The sequence below is a fragment of the Podarcis melisellensis genome, assembly GCF_964234715.1.
Source record: "Podarcis melisellensis genome assembly, chromosome: 6".
In the NCBI taxonomy this organism is placed as follows: Eukaryota; Metazoa; Chordata; class Lepidosauria; order Squamata; family Lacertidae; genus Podarcis; species Podarcis melisellensis.
In genome coordinates, this window is record NC_138538.1 from 71803843 (window position 1) to 71819826 (window position 15984).

The following is a 15984-nucleotide window of genomic DNA, read 5'->3' on the forward strand; positions in this document are numbered from 1 at the left end:
CAGCCCCAAAGTTACTAAGCCAGAAGCAGTAGCAGTAATAATAATAATAATAATAATAATAATAATAATAATAATAATACATAGTCTGAAAACAGACCCCATTATTTGGGGAGTAAATCGTACTAAATTCAATGGGCTTTGCTTCTGACCAGACATGTATATAATTACACAGCTGACAAGTCTAAGAAATATTTTAAATCTTGATAACCAAAAAACAAAACAAAAACCACTTTTATTCCTCCTCCAAATTGTATCATTTTTTTCAGCACAGCTGCAAAACTGAGGAATCAGGTGGAAAAGACAGTGCTTTAAAATATTTAGCTGGAAAGCCATGCATATGAAGCTGCCTTATACTGAGTCAGAGCCAATGGTCCATCAATACTGCCTATGATTGGCAGTGGCTCTCTGGGATTTCAGACAGGGGACATTCGCAGTCCTACCTGGAAAAGCCAGGGCTGGATTTCCATAGAGTAGATATTATAACCTGCGTCTCAGCACCCAGCAAACATTTTTGATGCAACTGTGCAAATACTTCAGCTATACATTGTACGGGCAAAAATCATTTCCATTAATTTTATCACGACCTCTCTGCTTGCAACATATAATCATCATCACCACCATCATCGATGCCCCCAAGTGGTTACATTTGACAGACTTCTGTTTTCTGCATATTCGGAGAGAGTGTCAAAAAAACGTTACCACAACATGTTGTATATTTATGAGAACGAGGATAACGGCGGAAGAATGTTTAATGCATGAGGCCTATGAGGGATTTGTTGCAAGAAGGCATTTGCACTCCCTCTCAGCATGTAAAGGCATATGTAATTTAGCAGAACCTGTAATGTGACAAGTTTAAGGAACAAACAAAGCACACACTTCTAACAAGACAACTGGTGAAATGGATTTTCAAATAAGAGCGTCTTCACCATGCTCCCGAGATCACCAGGTGCATGTGCAAGCTTGTTTGCCACCACTTTACATGTTAGCTGGGTATACAAAGAAAAAACAGAATGGAAAATACTGTTTATGTGCCAAGATCTTGGACGTGCTGAACAGTCAACTTATAAATCTTTGCCTTTTCTAAACAGAATGCCAAGCAGCAGGAAACAACTCAAGGGATGAAGCATCTCTGTGCTCAAAACAAGGTGATGGAGGCTGTGGTTTTCCTTGAATGAAACCTGGCCACTAAGCCTCAGTTCTTTACAATGAGGGTGAAGATAACCTTTGCTCTGCTTTGTTTTCAGCCTTGTATCCTAGAAGCAAAGAATTCTGATCTAGCTCAATTGTTTACAGCCTTCTGCTTTCCACTGTCGCCAGCCAGCCTTTTCCTAGTTTCCTGTTCATTTTCTCAGCAGCCATCCCTAAAGGCTACAACAACCCCACTTTTAGAAGGATACGGGAAATAAAGCAGAGATTGCGGATGTGGAATGTGCTATGCCAGAGTACACAAGAGGCCACTAAACAACACTCTTAAAAAACAAAACAAAATAGATATGGAAAACACTTCTGGAAAAGCCCTCTTAGGTGAGTTACTACAAAGCAAGGCAGCTGCTTTGTCCTCGATATCAACCTGTGGATTTATAGTTGAATATTCATAAATTGTCTGCTCCAAAGAAAGTGAAATTAAATGGGAGACTCTATATGGGCTGTAGATTTGCTTGAAAATTAAAAGGTTTTGGAAAGGGGCGAGAGTGGCCACATTTGCATCTAATACTAAGCCAAACATTGCATGCAGAAGATCTCAAATTCAATTGCAGGCATCTCCGGTTAGGGTTGGGAAGAACTCCTGCCTGAAACCCTGGAGAGCCACTGCCAGTCAGTGTAGATAATACTGAACTAGGTGGACTAGTGGTCTGGGTGGACTAGGTGGACGCGGGTGGCGCTGTGGTCTAAACCCCTGAGCCTCTTGGGCTTGCCAATCGGAAAATCAGCAGTTCGAATCCCTGCAATGGAGTGAGCTCCCATTGCTCTGTCCCAGCTCCTGCCAACCTAGCAGTTCGAAAGCACGCTAGTGCAAGCAGATAAATAGGTACAGTTGTGGTGGGAAGGTAAACAGTGTTTCTGTGCACTCTGGTTTTTGTCACGGTGTCCTGTTGAGCCAGAACCAGTTTAGATATGCTGGCCACATGATCTGGAAAGCTGTCTGTGGATAAACACCGGCTACCTTGGCCTGAAAGCGAGATGAGCCCTGCAACCCCATAATTACCTTTGACTGAACTTAACTGTCCAGGGGTCCTTTACCTTACCTAGTGGTCTGATTCAGTATATGGCATTTTCCTATGTTCCTCTGCTGTTCTCTCCCTCTCTCTCATCCCCCATCCTTTTAGTATCCTCTTAACATGAGTGTCACCACACTACCCAAGGATCCTCTGGAGCACAGTCTAGCACAGAAATGGGTGTGCTTAAGGCGATCCAGCATGATAGAAGTGTACAAAATTATGCAATGATTGTGGCCTTGGTGTTTTTTAGTATGAGAATACTTGAGAGACACTATTCTGATCAGAAATTAGTAGCATGTCTGGGACCTTCTGGTTACTGATCAAAATGATGGTAGGCAAGCTTTTGCAAAAATAAGTCAGACCACAATTTGGATTGCTTTTCATTCATTCCATTTGTTTATTGCTAAAATTCATATCCACTGTCTCAGCTCACAGAGACCCATGTTGTGGTGTACAAATGTATCATACCAAATACAAGGATTTATTATTATTATTATTATTATTATTATTATTATTATTATTATTATTAATTATTATTATTATTATTTAAAAAGCTACTAAGAGAACAAATCTAAAAGCCAAGTTGGGTAGAATGATGGAATATTTTTGTAGAAAACAAAAGTCAATAAGGGTAGAATGCCCACATGCTGTGGCTCTGGCCTTGGCCCATCTCCATCCTACATATTTGTGCTGGCAAATCTTTTGGTGATACTTTAAAAAAAAAAAGTCCCTGCAACACCAGTATATAATTAATATCCTTGTTTGTGGCTTTGTGCTGGCACAGCATTCCATCCTTAGACTATAATACTAAAGACACTTAATTGGAAGCAAGTTCTCCTGAAGGCAGTGGGGTGCATACTTTGAAGTTTCTCGGCTCAGGGTTCGGATAAAAGCATTTATTTTCGGGTAATGGGCTGCTGAGAATTTTGCTTCCTCCTCCTCCTCCCATTTGATTCTCTCCCCCGTCTACTTTTAAAAACTTCATGTTCAGCTAATACATACAGCTACATCATGGAGTATTTTCTAGGGCATGTGCTAGCGACGTGAGCTGTCATGCGATGAGATATTTCTCTTTCTCTCCAGCAATTCTCTTTTGATCTATTCTCAGAGCAAAACAACACTGAGCAAGTTTAACATCAAGAACATTTCTTCTTTTTGCTTTATTTTTTTCATAGCAACTAGAACAAAAGTTCTTTTGCTAATCCCTCCATATGACGTCTAAATTAATAACTCATTTGCACATTGCACAAGAACGACTGAATTTAGGAGCAATTGCTTTCTGAAAGCCATTCTTCACAGGCAGTGAAGATCCATTACCAAGGCTAAAGGCATATGAACTTAAAGATTTGTTTATAGTGATTGTGGCAAAGCTCCAAGTGCATTCAGGATAATTTACAACATAAGCAATTTGGCTTTGAAGAAAGTAAAATCCTCTTCTTGTTAAAAATCTGTTTCTTGTTACCCTTTCCTTTCTCGTATCGTAAATGAAGTTAAGCATATTAGAAGTGAGGAATGAACTAACTACTCTGCAAATCTGATGAGTTCCAAGTCCTAGAGCATGTAAAAGGAGTTGATTTTTATTTTTATTCTTATATTTTATTTGTACCCTGCCCATCTGACTGGGTTGCCCCAGCCACTCTGGGTGGCTTCCAACGCATATAAAAACATAATAAAACATTACATATTAAAAAGTTCCCTGATACAGGGCTGCCTTCAGGTGTCTTCTAAAGATTATATAGTTACTCATCTCTTTGACATCTGATGGGAGACTGTTCTACTGGTTGGGTGCCACTACCAAGAAGGCCCTCTGCCTGGAAGATGATTGCTGAAGATTTACCAGAGTATTCTCATGTTTTTATTGATTGTTTGCACTTTTATCCTACCTTTCCTCTAAGGAACCCGAAGTGGTGTACATAATTCCCCTCTTCCCCATTTTATCCTCACAACCCTGTAAAGGTAGGTTAGGTTGAGAGTGAGTGACTGGGCTAAAGTGGGGGATTTGAACCCTGGTCTCTCAGGTCTTAGTATGCCACTCTAACCAGTACGCTACGGACTGACTATGGGAAGGCACATAGAAGAGAGCCCAGATCCACTGGGTTGTATCCAACATTAGCCCTACTCAAAGCAGGCCCAATGAAATTAATGGAAACAACTAAGTTGCTTTGGGAACAGGGAATCTAAAGCAAGTAAGTGGTAAGCAGAAGAATGCTTGATTCTACCTACCATTTTTCCTCTCCATCTCCCCCTCTCTTTGCAAACGGACTTCCTCCCCTCTTCTGGGGAGGAAGAACCCCATTTGTGTTTGTGGGAGAAGAAATGGTGACTAGCACATGAATGAAAGCATCCCTCTTCCTTACCGCTTCCCCCTCTACATTCCCCCTTTCCCAAAGCACCTTCTTGTTTGTAAAACTTAATATCATCAGGGCCTCTTACACATCGCTACAGCTCATTGCGGCATCATGAGGATCAAATATGGGGATGTGATGCCATTAACACACCCATAGTTCCTTGGAGGAAGAGTGAGAAAAATATCTTGCTGAGTAACTGTGACTGGCTTCAAGAGTTCTGCTTGGGCCCAGATCAGTTAAAGAGCCAAGCCTCTGAAGGTCAATACTGCCATCTTGGTTTGTACTTGATGCAGTGCACGGCCTTGTGACCTTGCAGAATCCAACATGAGGGGTGTCCCAGAATCCTATGTGATAATGCGAAGATCTCAAATGAAAATGTTACATCGGTGGTATCTAACACCAAGTAAACTGGCAAAAATGTATATATCAAAATTGAGTAAGTGTTGGAAATGCAAAGAGAAAGAAGGTATTTTCTATCATATGTGGTGGTCTTGCACTAAGCTTAAAGTTTACTGGAAAATGATGTATAATGAATTGAAAAAGATGTTAAAAATAACATTTGGTTTTTTTAAAAAAAACCCAGAAGCTTTCCTTCTGGAATTATAGGGGTAGAACTACCTAAACAGTATAGAAATTTATTCATGTATGCGACTACAGCGGCAAGAATGTTATTTGCCCCAAAATGGAAAGAATGAGTCCTGAAGAAGATTGGATACAAAAACTCATGGACTATGCAGAAATGACAAAACTTACTGGAAAAATATGAAATCAAGACAACAAACTTCTTATAAAAGAATGAAAATGGTTTATAAAATATGTACAAATAAATTGTAAACAGATTAGAACATTGGCAGGATTGTTGTAACAACCTGCAATTTCATAAGAGTAAATAATTAAAGTAGATGAATAAAAGAATAGGTTAAGTTAATTTAGAATATGCAGGAAATGATAAATATAAATTTAAGGAATAGCAGAAAGAGGAGGAAGGAAGTTGAGTTTCAAAATGTTAAAATTATTGTAAAACTATTGAAATGTATATAACTGAAAATCACAAATAATTATTATTATTTAATTTTTTTAAGGAGATAATACTAAGATCTCTGGGGTGGTTTCTTAGCTTGCACACCCTGCTCTCCTCTGCTTTGCGCCTGGCTAGCCAGGCCAGAACCACCATACTCAGAATGTGATGGTTGCGTAAAGGGTCCTCGAAAGCGACACATAAGCAACAGCACGATTTCTCCTTCTTACCTCTCTTTCATGGTGGCCAAGGCCTTCCTCGGGGCTCCTGAGATTGAGGACATGAACTTCTTGTGGCAATCCAACGGTCCCTTTGCTTGCACAGCCAGATAAAACCGTAAAGCTCTCAAGCAAGGCTTGAACTGGGTGGGAGCTATTGACAGGTGACAACACACACTCGTTCGTAGGCACAGGACCTGTAAAGTAAATGACAAATGAACAGGATTTGAGGGGAACGGCTAAGCTAGATTAGGGCAACATTTAGGCAGTTCTCTCATTGACTGTTGGATAGCAAGCTCTGTTATTATCCGAGCTGCCGCAAGGTTTCAAAGTGGTAATACACAAGTTACAAACAACAACATTAATATGAATTAAAGAAGTAGGGTGTGATCGAGGGGAAATCAAACCTACTCTTCTTTCATTGAAAGCAATGTTAAGTGCTTAAGGCTGCAGTCCTATGAACACTTTCCTAGGAATAAGATCCAGGGAAGAAGTGGATTCTCTTAGGCCAGTTTAGGATTGTGCTGCCAGGATACAAACCCGAACACACTTTCTTCGGAGTAAAGCCCCATTGCCCTCGGAGGGACTTACTTCTGGCAAAGAAGTACAGACTAGACTGAAAATCATATGTGGAATTTATAACTTAAACGTAAACTCAATTAAAACTACGCCCTATACATTTTAATGAGTTTTACATACAATTATACTTTTAAAATGGTATTTACATAGGATTATAGCTGTGAGTTTCTTTGCATTGTATCCATTGTTACAAAAACAGCCTTCTGCAATGTGCTTTCCTAGCCTAGATCATTTATAGCGAATCAACTTTTAATCAATTCATGGTTCCTCTACAACACTTATGTGGCACCCATAACCTTCCAGATGCGGTCAAACTCCAACTCCCTTCGTCCCTGACCACTGGCCATGCTGGCTGAGGGTTATGGGAGTTGGGGTCCAACAATATCTGGCTGACCACAGCTTTTCCATTCCTATTATAGCCTGGGGTTGATAAATCATGAGACTCTTAATCTCAGGGTCATGAGTTTGAGACCCATGTTGGGCAAAAGATTCCTGCAATGAAGGAAATTTGACTAGATGACTCTCGTGGTCCCTTCCAACTCTACAATTCTTTTCTAAGCTGTACTGATCTTCCAACAGCTAGTGGTGTTCTAAGCTGTACTGATCTTCCAACAGCTAGTGGTGTTCAGCATTTAGGTGTTAGACTAGGACTAAAACAGGAAAGATTAAAGCCCATCCCATCCAGAAACTGACTGGGTGATAATAGCAAAAGCCTTTCCACTGCCGTATCTTAATCTGTAAAGCAAGAATGTTGACCTCTCCACTCTTATGGAAGGTAAGAGTGCACAGCATTCTGTGCAACAGAAAGTAATACAACCTCAGATTAAGGTGTTCTTAAGAAAGAAATGAATTTAGGGCAAAATTCTAGAATTTTAAAAGTGAGTGTTGCAATGTCTAAGATAAATGGTTATTTATCACATAACTTCATTGCAAATTCAGAACAAATAACTGCAAACACACTGTATATTCACTGTCTCGCTTTTGATGTTGCACTGATCTAGAATGCAAAAACATGAGCCAGGTAAGCCGCCTATGCAACAATGCTGCTTTTATCACTAAACAAACGGACATGTCTGGGTGCCTGGTTTATTGAGTCTGACAGCAATTGCCTAAGCTGATAACAGCCCTCTCACCCAAAACTCAGGGTATATCCTTGCAAATAATCTCTACAACACGGTATAGAACCACACACTTTCACGCTGTGTATAGAGCATTATGGCTGCGGTATAGCAAGACAGCAGGACAGCTGAAGTGTGTGGAGGAGTTTGCATATAAAGTACATCTGCAGGAAGCTAAAGCAAGACAAATGTTTATGGAAAACAGCCCCGTGTCTCCAAATCTATGCACAAGCCTGCAGTGATAGCCAGAGATTTTGTATGTTTTTCATTCCAGAGGTCGCTGAAGAAGTACTGTGGTTTGAGCTCCTACCAGGCACACATCAATGTAAATTAGAATTTTATTCAGTATAGCTGAATACAAGTGTGTGTGTGTGTGTGTGTGTGTGTGTGTGTGTGTGTGTGTAAGCCATAGTTGAATCTTAGGAACTACCTCTGCCCATAGGAGCTTCCCATCACATCTGCAGTACTGGAGATAATCTGGAGAGGTCTACTCCACATATCACTTCCAAAAGACTTCTGCTCTTAGAGCATTCAGCTTTTTCTGCAGTGGTGCTTCCAGGATGCCCTCACTCAAGTAGGCATGTTGAAAGATGCAACATTTCTGAGTTTCAGGCGGAAGGCAACAGCAGTCAGTGACTTATCTCTCCCATCCCACGTTTTGGTAGTGGGTAGGAGAGTGGTTCTCAAAGGGTGTGCCACATCACACTGGTGTGGCAGGAGAGGACGGCAAGTGTAGCAGGAAGATCCATGGGCAATCAAAGAAACATTTAAGCATTTCAGTGTACCATAATATCAAAATACTATAATAACACTCTAGTTAAGCTGGTTGGAACATGTGTAGAAACCTGCCCTGATTTTGATTCATTGCAAAATAAATTCAAAGTTCATGTTCTTTGTATTGTTTCACATGCATTGTGACTTTTCTTTATAACTCACTCTCCGATTGATTTGGAGCCGGCTAAAAGTGATAATCAGATAAATATGAAGATACAACACTGTGCCATTTAGTTCCATAGCCTCTGAGTCATCTTCCCTTGGCAAAGCGCATTCAACATCAAAACAAACCATTTCATGCTGTATCAGCTTCCTTGTCCATTGCCAAACCATCAACCAACTACTATGCAAAATGTGCCAGTGTTTTATTTGAACACCACATCCTGGTCTCCCCCCCGCCCACTCTAAACCATCCACAACCACTGGCATCTTCCAAAACATATTCACCATTCATAGAAAACCCTTCTTTTTACTTAGCTCAATGTGCCTTCATGGCTTCAGCAAATCATAACTAGCACTTCATTTGATTTTTACCCACCCATTTCAGTGCGGTGGAAATGGCTTCCTTTGGCTATCCTCAAAAATGTTTGAAGTTCAGCTGCCTGGTTAAAGAAAGAATGTCACTACAAACATGTCACTAATCACCCTGGAAACTTTAGACAAAGGGCAGAGGTTTGTGTGTTTTTTATAAAAATCTATAGAAGAAACAGAAAACAATCATCAATTTCACTTTGCCAGTTTTATTTTAATTAATTAATCAATTAGGAGGATACCTAATACAGGTGTTTTTAAATTATAGAATTTAAAACATGACAAGTGTATTAAAAGAAAAGCCCTGGTGAATCCACTGCCCTTAGCCAAACCCATCTCTTGGTCAAATAGCAGTGTGACTATGATAGGATTTCTTATATAATCTCACTTAAAATTCCCAGCATGAAGCTGCTGCTTCTGTAAAAAAATGCAGGGTGGCAGGCTCCCTCTACCTCTATACCCTTTGAATCCATATCAACTATGCCACAATTCATGCTCAATGAATGAGAAAGACCTAGGGAACCAGCCCTACCTCGCTCTGCTGCTTAACAATGCCTTAGTCAAGCCACTGCTGTTGTTTGCAATAAAATCCCATAGAACTGCCTTATTAAAAAACTTTTTTTTTTGAAGAAAACAAGTTTTCTCTCCCTTCCCGTCGCTATGTGCTTCTAATAAAAACATGCAGTTCTCATACCAACATCTGGAAATTATTGAATTTAATTTTAGCACCCCGATTTCCCATATCACCAGGCCACTAATGTTTAACGTGTGTTGTGCTGTAATAAAGCAACTGCAATGTGGGAAGAGGAGGGATTTTACAACCTTGAGGTCAACATGTAACCGTAGTGGACTTGATTCTAACTCTTAAGAAAGGCCAGTATGCAGTGCGCTCTATTTCCACAGAGAACAAACTCTTCAAGGCTGTCAGCTGAAAAGTGTGACCAAGTCAAACAAATTGCATGGCTATGTGCTGCAACCTCCAGAGCGTGGTAACTATTTTCTACAGGATTCCCCCAAAGCTCCAAGATTGCCCCAGTGAGATCCAGCGAGCACAGGAAGAAACCACAGATGTTTATTAGCAGAACTTCAGAGGAGAGAACATTTGAAATGCCATGCTGTGTGCATCGCATGAAAGACTCAAGAGCTTTCTTTCAGCTGCTAAAGCAAAACAGGAAACAGCAGGCTTCAGGAGCACCAGGGATATTTGTAGTGTTATTTTTTGAAAAGCTACAAATTGCCATCTACCCAATTCATCGGCCTTTGGGGATCTGGAAGGTACTGGAGGCATTTCATGCCTATAAGCCGCCCCTCATCTGCAAACAAACAAATAAATCTACACTAAATGGCAATGATTGTCTAGAAAGATATGCTGGATCACAAGTCATTTTATACTGCGCCTCTCCCTCGACTAATGAAATTGCATATGAGCAACATGGCCCTCTTTTTTGTCTCAGTTCTGCCTTGTCAAAAACATTGTCTTTATATCCTTACATATGTGCATATATGTAATGCTTTCTCCCAGAGGCTATGGGCAGGGTTGGATGTACTCGTGGCTTGTCATGACCCGACTGGGTGAGCGAGAGAGCACTTTACACCCCCGGCAAGAGTGATCCATCTCTCTCCTGGCAGGAGGTGGGGCGGGTGTCATAAGGAGAAAAAGAAACTGCAGGAAATATTGTTTCCCCACCACTTTCGCTAGAGTGGATTCAACACCAAGTCTTTAATACAACCAGAATCAACACCGTTCAAGACCTCACTAACCTTTTTTTTTTATTACAGTGGTACCTCGGATCAAGAACTTAATTCGTTCCGGAGGTCCGTTCTTAACCTGAAACTGTTATTAACCTGAAGCACCACTTTAGCTAATGGGACCTCCCGCTGCTGCCGCACCGCTGCTGCACGATTTCTGTTCTCATCCTGAAGCAAAGTTCTTAACCCGAGGTACTATTTCTGGGTTAGCGGAGTCTGCAACCTGAAGGACGCTGTAACCCGAGGTACCACACAATATCTGCTGAAAGCTAAGGGGAGCTTAATTTTATATGTGCTTGCTTTTATCATGCATGCTTCCCCCAATCTGGTAGCCTCCAGATCTTTTGCACAACAACTTCCATCCTTCCTGGCTATTGGCCATGCCGGCTGGGGCTGAACGGAGCTGTAGTCCAAAACATCAAGTTGGAGAAGGCTGCTTTAATGGTCTGTGGCCATGAACTATGCAATTGTCCAACTCTCTCCACCTACTAGGCTGTCCTTCCCAGCACACACCCTATCAATTGATTGAATGCATTTATATCTCACTTTTCCTCCAAGGAACTCAACGTGGCACACATGTTTCCTCTTCCTCCCCATTTTATCCTCACAACAACCCTGTGAGGTAAATTAAGCCGAGAATGACTGACCCAATGAGGTAGTGGGGATTTGAACCCTGGTCTCCCAGGTGTAACTACACTCTAACTAGTGCACCACACTGGCTCTCAACTCAACTGCAGTCTGTCTCAGGAAGACATTAGCTTTTTGTAATCTCCGTTTCTAACCATACCTCTGATAATGTTTGCCTCCACAGCAGGCCATAATTGATAGGAACACACATGGGCCAGGGTTAAAATGGTCTAATCTTATCAGCAGCTGCTCCTATGCCCTCTTTGTGGAAATAATGACAAATTACAATTTTTTTGGACCTAGAGGAGTTTCAGAATGTTGCTTCTTCTTACCCACAGCATCCCTTACTTACAAAGCGCCAAGCAAGCAAAGTTGGGAGAAGATAACTTATGGACCAAGGTACAACACTATTAATTTGAAAAGAGATCCCTTTCAAACAAAAGGAGTTTCTGCTTAAAAGGAGAACAAACCTCCTGTGGAGGAGCCTGCATAATGCAGCAATCAAACAGCACATCCAAAGAAGGCTTTCATTATATTTTTAAAGGCATTTCTGCTGAAACAGGAAACACTTTGCCAACATACACAGTACAGTACAAACCTAGATAGAAAGAGAACAACTGCAGTTTAGTTGTTTTTTTAAAACATCTGACAACACACACACACACACACAAAATAAGGGAACGAATAAGAAACCTGATTGATGCCACTCCTGCTGAGTGCTGCACATGCAATACAGGCCAAGATGCAACATCTGTAGCAAGTAATTAGAAGTCTTGGGGGGCAGATGCACAGTGCTCCATACTGGGGCACTCCTCACTTTGCACTGTTGTGGAGTCCATAAATTACTTTGAAAGTGCTTGCAGGCTCCACATAAGCATCTGGTCGGTCTCTGCAGCAAACAGAATCCTGGACTAGATGGGCCTTTGGTTCTGTTCTTATTTGTTGTTGTATTTTAAAAACCTGTAATTCCTATGTTCACTAGGCTTCTGCTGGTTGTTTCTCAGGATTATATCCCTGCACTTTCTGTAAATGTGCTCAGATGCTATCTCGCACAGCTCTGCCTTGCCAGCCTAAGGGCAAAAAGTTTCAAAGCTCAGCTCTGCAGGAATGAATAGTAAATTTGAAAAGAATCAGCTAGAACCTGGAAGAAGATTGATAAAGATAACAGATGCAGTAAAGGGATAACTCGAGCAAGAGTCACTCCCTAAACTGAAAAAAGAAAGAAAAAAGTGAGCGAGTTCATCTGAGCTCCAGGGAATGAACAGGAGGCCTATGGGACACGAGTTGGCCCAGATGGCTAACCAATATTCAGATCCATTGACACTTATGTTTCAATAATATGACGACTTGAATCCCTGGATAAGACTATCTCATCCTGGTATTGCTCAGTTCCAACCTGCTGTCCAAGGTTGACAGGTCCTGGGATGAGGATTCACGGGGTCAAGACAACTCATTGCTTCTTTATAGGTCGCAGAAGTAAAACCATTTGCAATGCTGCTCCATAACTCTGTGGCCTCATCCAAGAGGCAGATGGGGGGGGGGGGAGAGAGAAATGGCAATTGCCAGCAGGCCAGAGATGGAGATGCATCTTTATCTAATTTTAACAGGCTTACTCTCTGAAAACAGATGACACACACACATGCTGTCAGCTCTCCTAACGTTGTTTCTTCTGGTTCCATCTTCTCTCAATCCCTTCCTTCAGTGAGATATTTTAGACACACTGTCTCCTAGTGGCTACTCTTTTGAGAGCAATGGCATGCATGCTACTAGCTATCTGTGGTAGCAAGTCATCATTGCCTAAATCAGTGTCTTTTGTCCTGAACCTCCAATATTTAGCTACATTGGGCTTTCCCCCTTACTTGCCTCTCTGTTCCCCCCCCAAAAAAAACCCTTTCATTCACTTCTCCTCTTGACATACTACACTGGACTGCCTGTAACCAAGAATCATGATATGTGCAGGAAGTAATTCCATGTCACATTCCTGCAAATGGAAGGATTTTGGAGACTCTGAAACGCAACACCCATTTACCCTCAAGAGCCCAATAAAAACAAACCGGGGAGAGGAGGAGGCAAAGCATTTCAGTTATTGAAAATATTTTACAGCAATGAATTGGCGAACCAGGAAATGTCAAGAAAGTGAAAAGACTCATAAAAGCAGAGATGCTGGACTTAACTCATCGCTTTGACTCATTGTGTAATATTTGTGTCAAGCCTCCCCCCCCACACACCAAACACAAGCATATAACCCCCACCTACAGATAACCCATAAATCTGTCTTTGATTTGAACCTTCTTAACTACAGAAATGGTAGGAAGCTGGACAGAAAACAATGGATGGAAGTGCTCTGTTTAAGTAACAAGGGCAGGAAACTTTCAGCTAGTTGCACAGTCAAGTTTCCATACTGAAACTCAAGGGAGAAGAAAACTAAACTCCACGGAGCTATCTCTATACAGAGTATAAATAACCCTTAACAGATTTTTAAAGCCATTGTATTTTAACAGAATACTACCAAAAAGCCCCGACCCAATGCGTAGTAGTATTGTTTATTGTACTGCTGAAACTGAGTCATAATAAGCTCATTTGGTAAATTAAAAGACAATAAGTAAGGAAATGCTAGACATTATAAAACCTGCGGCATGAGTCCAGGACTGGATGTGTATTTATTTTTAAACCAAATTGTGCAGGAATTCATAAATCAGCAAACAAAACTCACACACACACAAAAGTAAACACAGATTGAGCTTCAAGTCTCTCCATGTGGCTGCAGAAATAAGCACAGGTCTGTACATTCCTTATCCTTAAAAAGGGAGAAAAAAGAAAGGGAGAGAAAGTAGCTGCTCGCTTTCTGCACTGTGGTTACAGTCCTGCAGCCAGAAGTCATTAACACATGACACTGGAAACTAAAAACAAAAGATAAGGGAAGATCACAGGATTTGTCTAGTTTGGTAAAATGCCCAGCAAGAGTACAAATGGAGGTTGTGCGTACCTAAACCTAACAGCTGTGTATTTCAACCTTCACAAAGTCCCACTCTGATATCCATAATTTCTTTCCGCACAACACAGCCTCTGAGGGGAGGGTAGCCAACATGGGGCCCTCTAGCTTTTGCAGGAATGCAACGGAATACCATCATCCCTGACCACGGGCTGAGGCTGTTGTAGTCCAGCAACGCAGGTGGCGCTGTGGTCTAAACCACTGAGCCTCTTGGGCTTGACAATCGGAAGGTCGGCGGTTCAAATCCCCGTGACAGAGCTCCCATTGCTCTGTCCCAGCTCCTGCCAACCTAGCAGTTCGAAATCACACCTGTGCAAGTAGATAAATAGGTACTGCTGCGGCGGGAAGGTAAACAGCATTTCCATGTGCTCTGGTTTCCGTCAAGGTATCCCATTGAGCCAGAAGCGGTTTAGTCATGCTAGCCACATGACCTGGAAATCTGTCTGCGGACAAATGCCAGCTCCCTCGGCCTGAAGCAAGATGAGCACCGCAATCCCATAGTCGCCTTTGACTGGACTTAACCGTCCAGGGATCCTTTGCCTTCTTTTCTTTTCTTTTTTTTTAGTCCAGCAACATTATTTCAGCAGAGGGAGGGGCAGGAGAGGAGTCAAGGAGAGCGTACTTTGGACCCTACGGAAGACCTCTGTGGAAGTATGTGCACCCAAGTACACCATTATCTGGTAAGGGAATGTCAGAGAAACAGAATAAAGTGCTGTCCCAATGCAGCCTACATGTCATAATTCTGCTACCAAGTTGACAAGTATGGTGGGTTCTTTGGATGGCAAAAGGAGGAGGACCACTTCTCTCATGGCAGTTTTCAGGCGCAGAGAGACTGTGGAAAACCAGTACTTTGCTTTACACAACTTGTGGTTTCCAAAATACAAAGATTCTCCCCTAAGCTATACATCGCCACGTGGGTGTGTGGGTGAAGCCTCCCTGGGTGAACGGGAGAGGAGAGAGAGCTTCAGCTTTCTAATGAATAATAACAAGTTTCCAAGTTCAACTGAAGGCTGAATTCCTATAATTGACCCTTTAAATAGGAGTTAACTCCCATTCGCCAATCTCATTACACCAAACCTGAAAGCTGATCTTGTTTCAAGAGCTTAAACAAAACAAAACCTCCCTCTCTATAATATTCCAAGCTTTAACCTCGTCTCTGAGAAAATGTTTGGCCAAAAGTTAACAAAACAATGACCACCCCCTACCAGCAAATTATAAAATAGATCTCTGCTGTGAAATAAAAGAAGAATTAACCCAGCTCAGAGGTCCAACAGCCCAATCACTAAAGTTAGCTGTCCTGTTGCATTTATTTTGTAGCTTTTTATTTATAACAAACAAGACATGCTATATGCTTATTAACAATTCTTCTGTGTTGACATGTAAGGTTTTAAATTTAAAAAAAAAGCTAACAAAAATAAGGGGGAAGAAAGCTATTTTTATTTCCCCATCCACCCTTACTGCAATGAAAATTTATTTTTTGTAGAAATCAAAACAGAGAAAATGGACCTATATATTAGCCTGAAAGTTGTTTCTCCAATCACTAATAAAATCTGCTTCTCCACAAATTTTATTAGTTGTAATGCCTTCTTTCATCCTTTTATCATAAGTTAATTTATGCAAGCAAGCCCATATTCTACATGCTTTCAAGTACTAACTGTGATTTCTGTTTTATTTAGCTGCTTTTCACACCTTGCTAGCTATATCTATAGTTACACACCTACCTTCAAAATATAGAAATGTTTTTAAAATAAAAATAATTGGGAAATAGAAAAGAACAAAGAATATGTTTGGATATGTCCTTTTCTCTCTCT

General features: G+C 41.2%; 1 protein-coding gene across 1 annotated transcript in view; it reads right to left on the reverse strand.

The window, feature by feature from the left end:
- The window catches only part of TGFBR3 (transforming growth factor beta receptor 3), a 143145-nt gene that overhangs the window by 78019 nt on the left and 49142 nt on the right, over positions 1-15984 (reverse strand). Inside the window, exon 3 of the mRNA XM_081914167.1 lies at positions 5816-6000. Within this exon, the coding sequence (XP_081770293.1) occupies positions 5816-6000 (185 nt within the window). The remainder of the gene's footprint in view (positions 1-5815; positions 6001-15984) is intronic.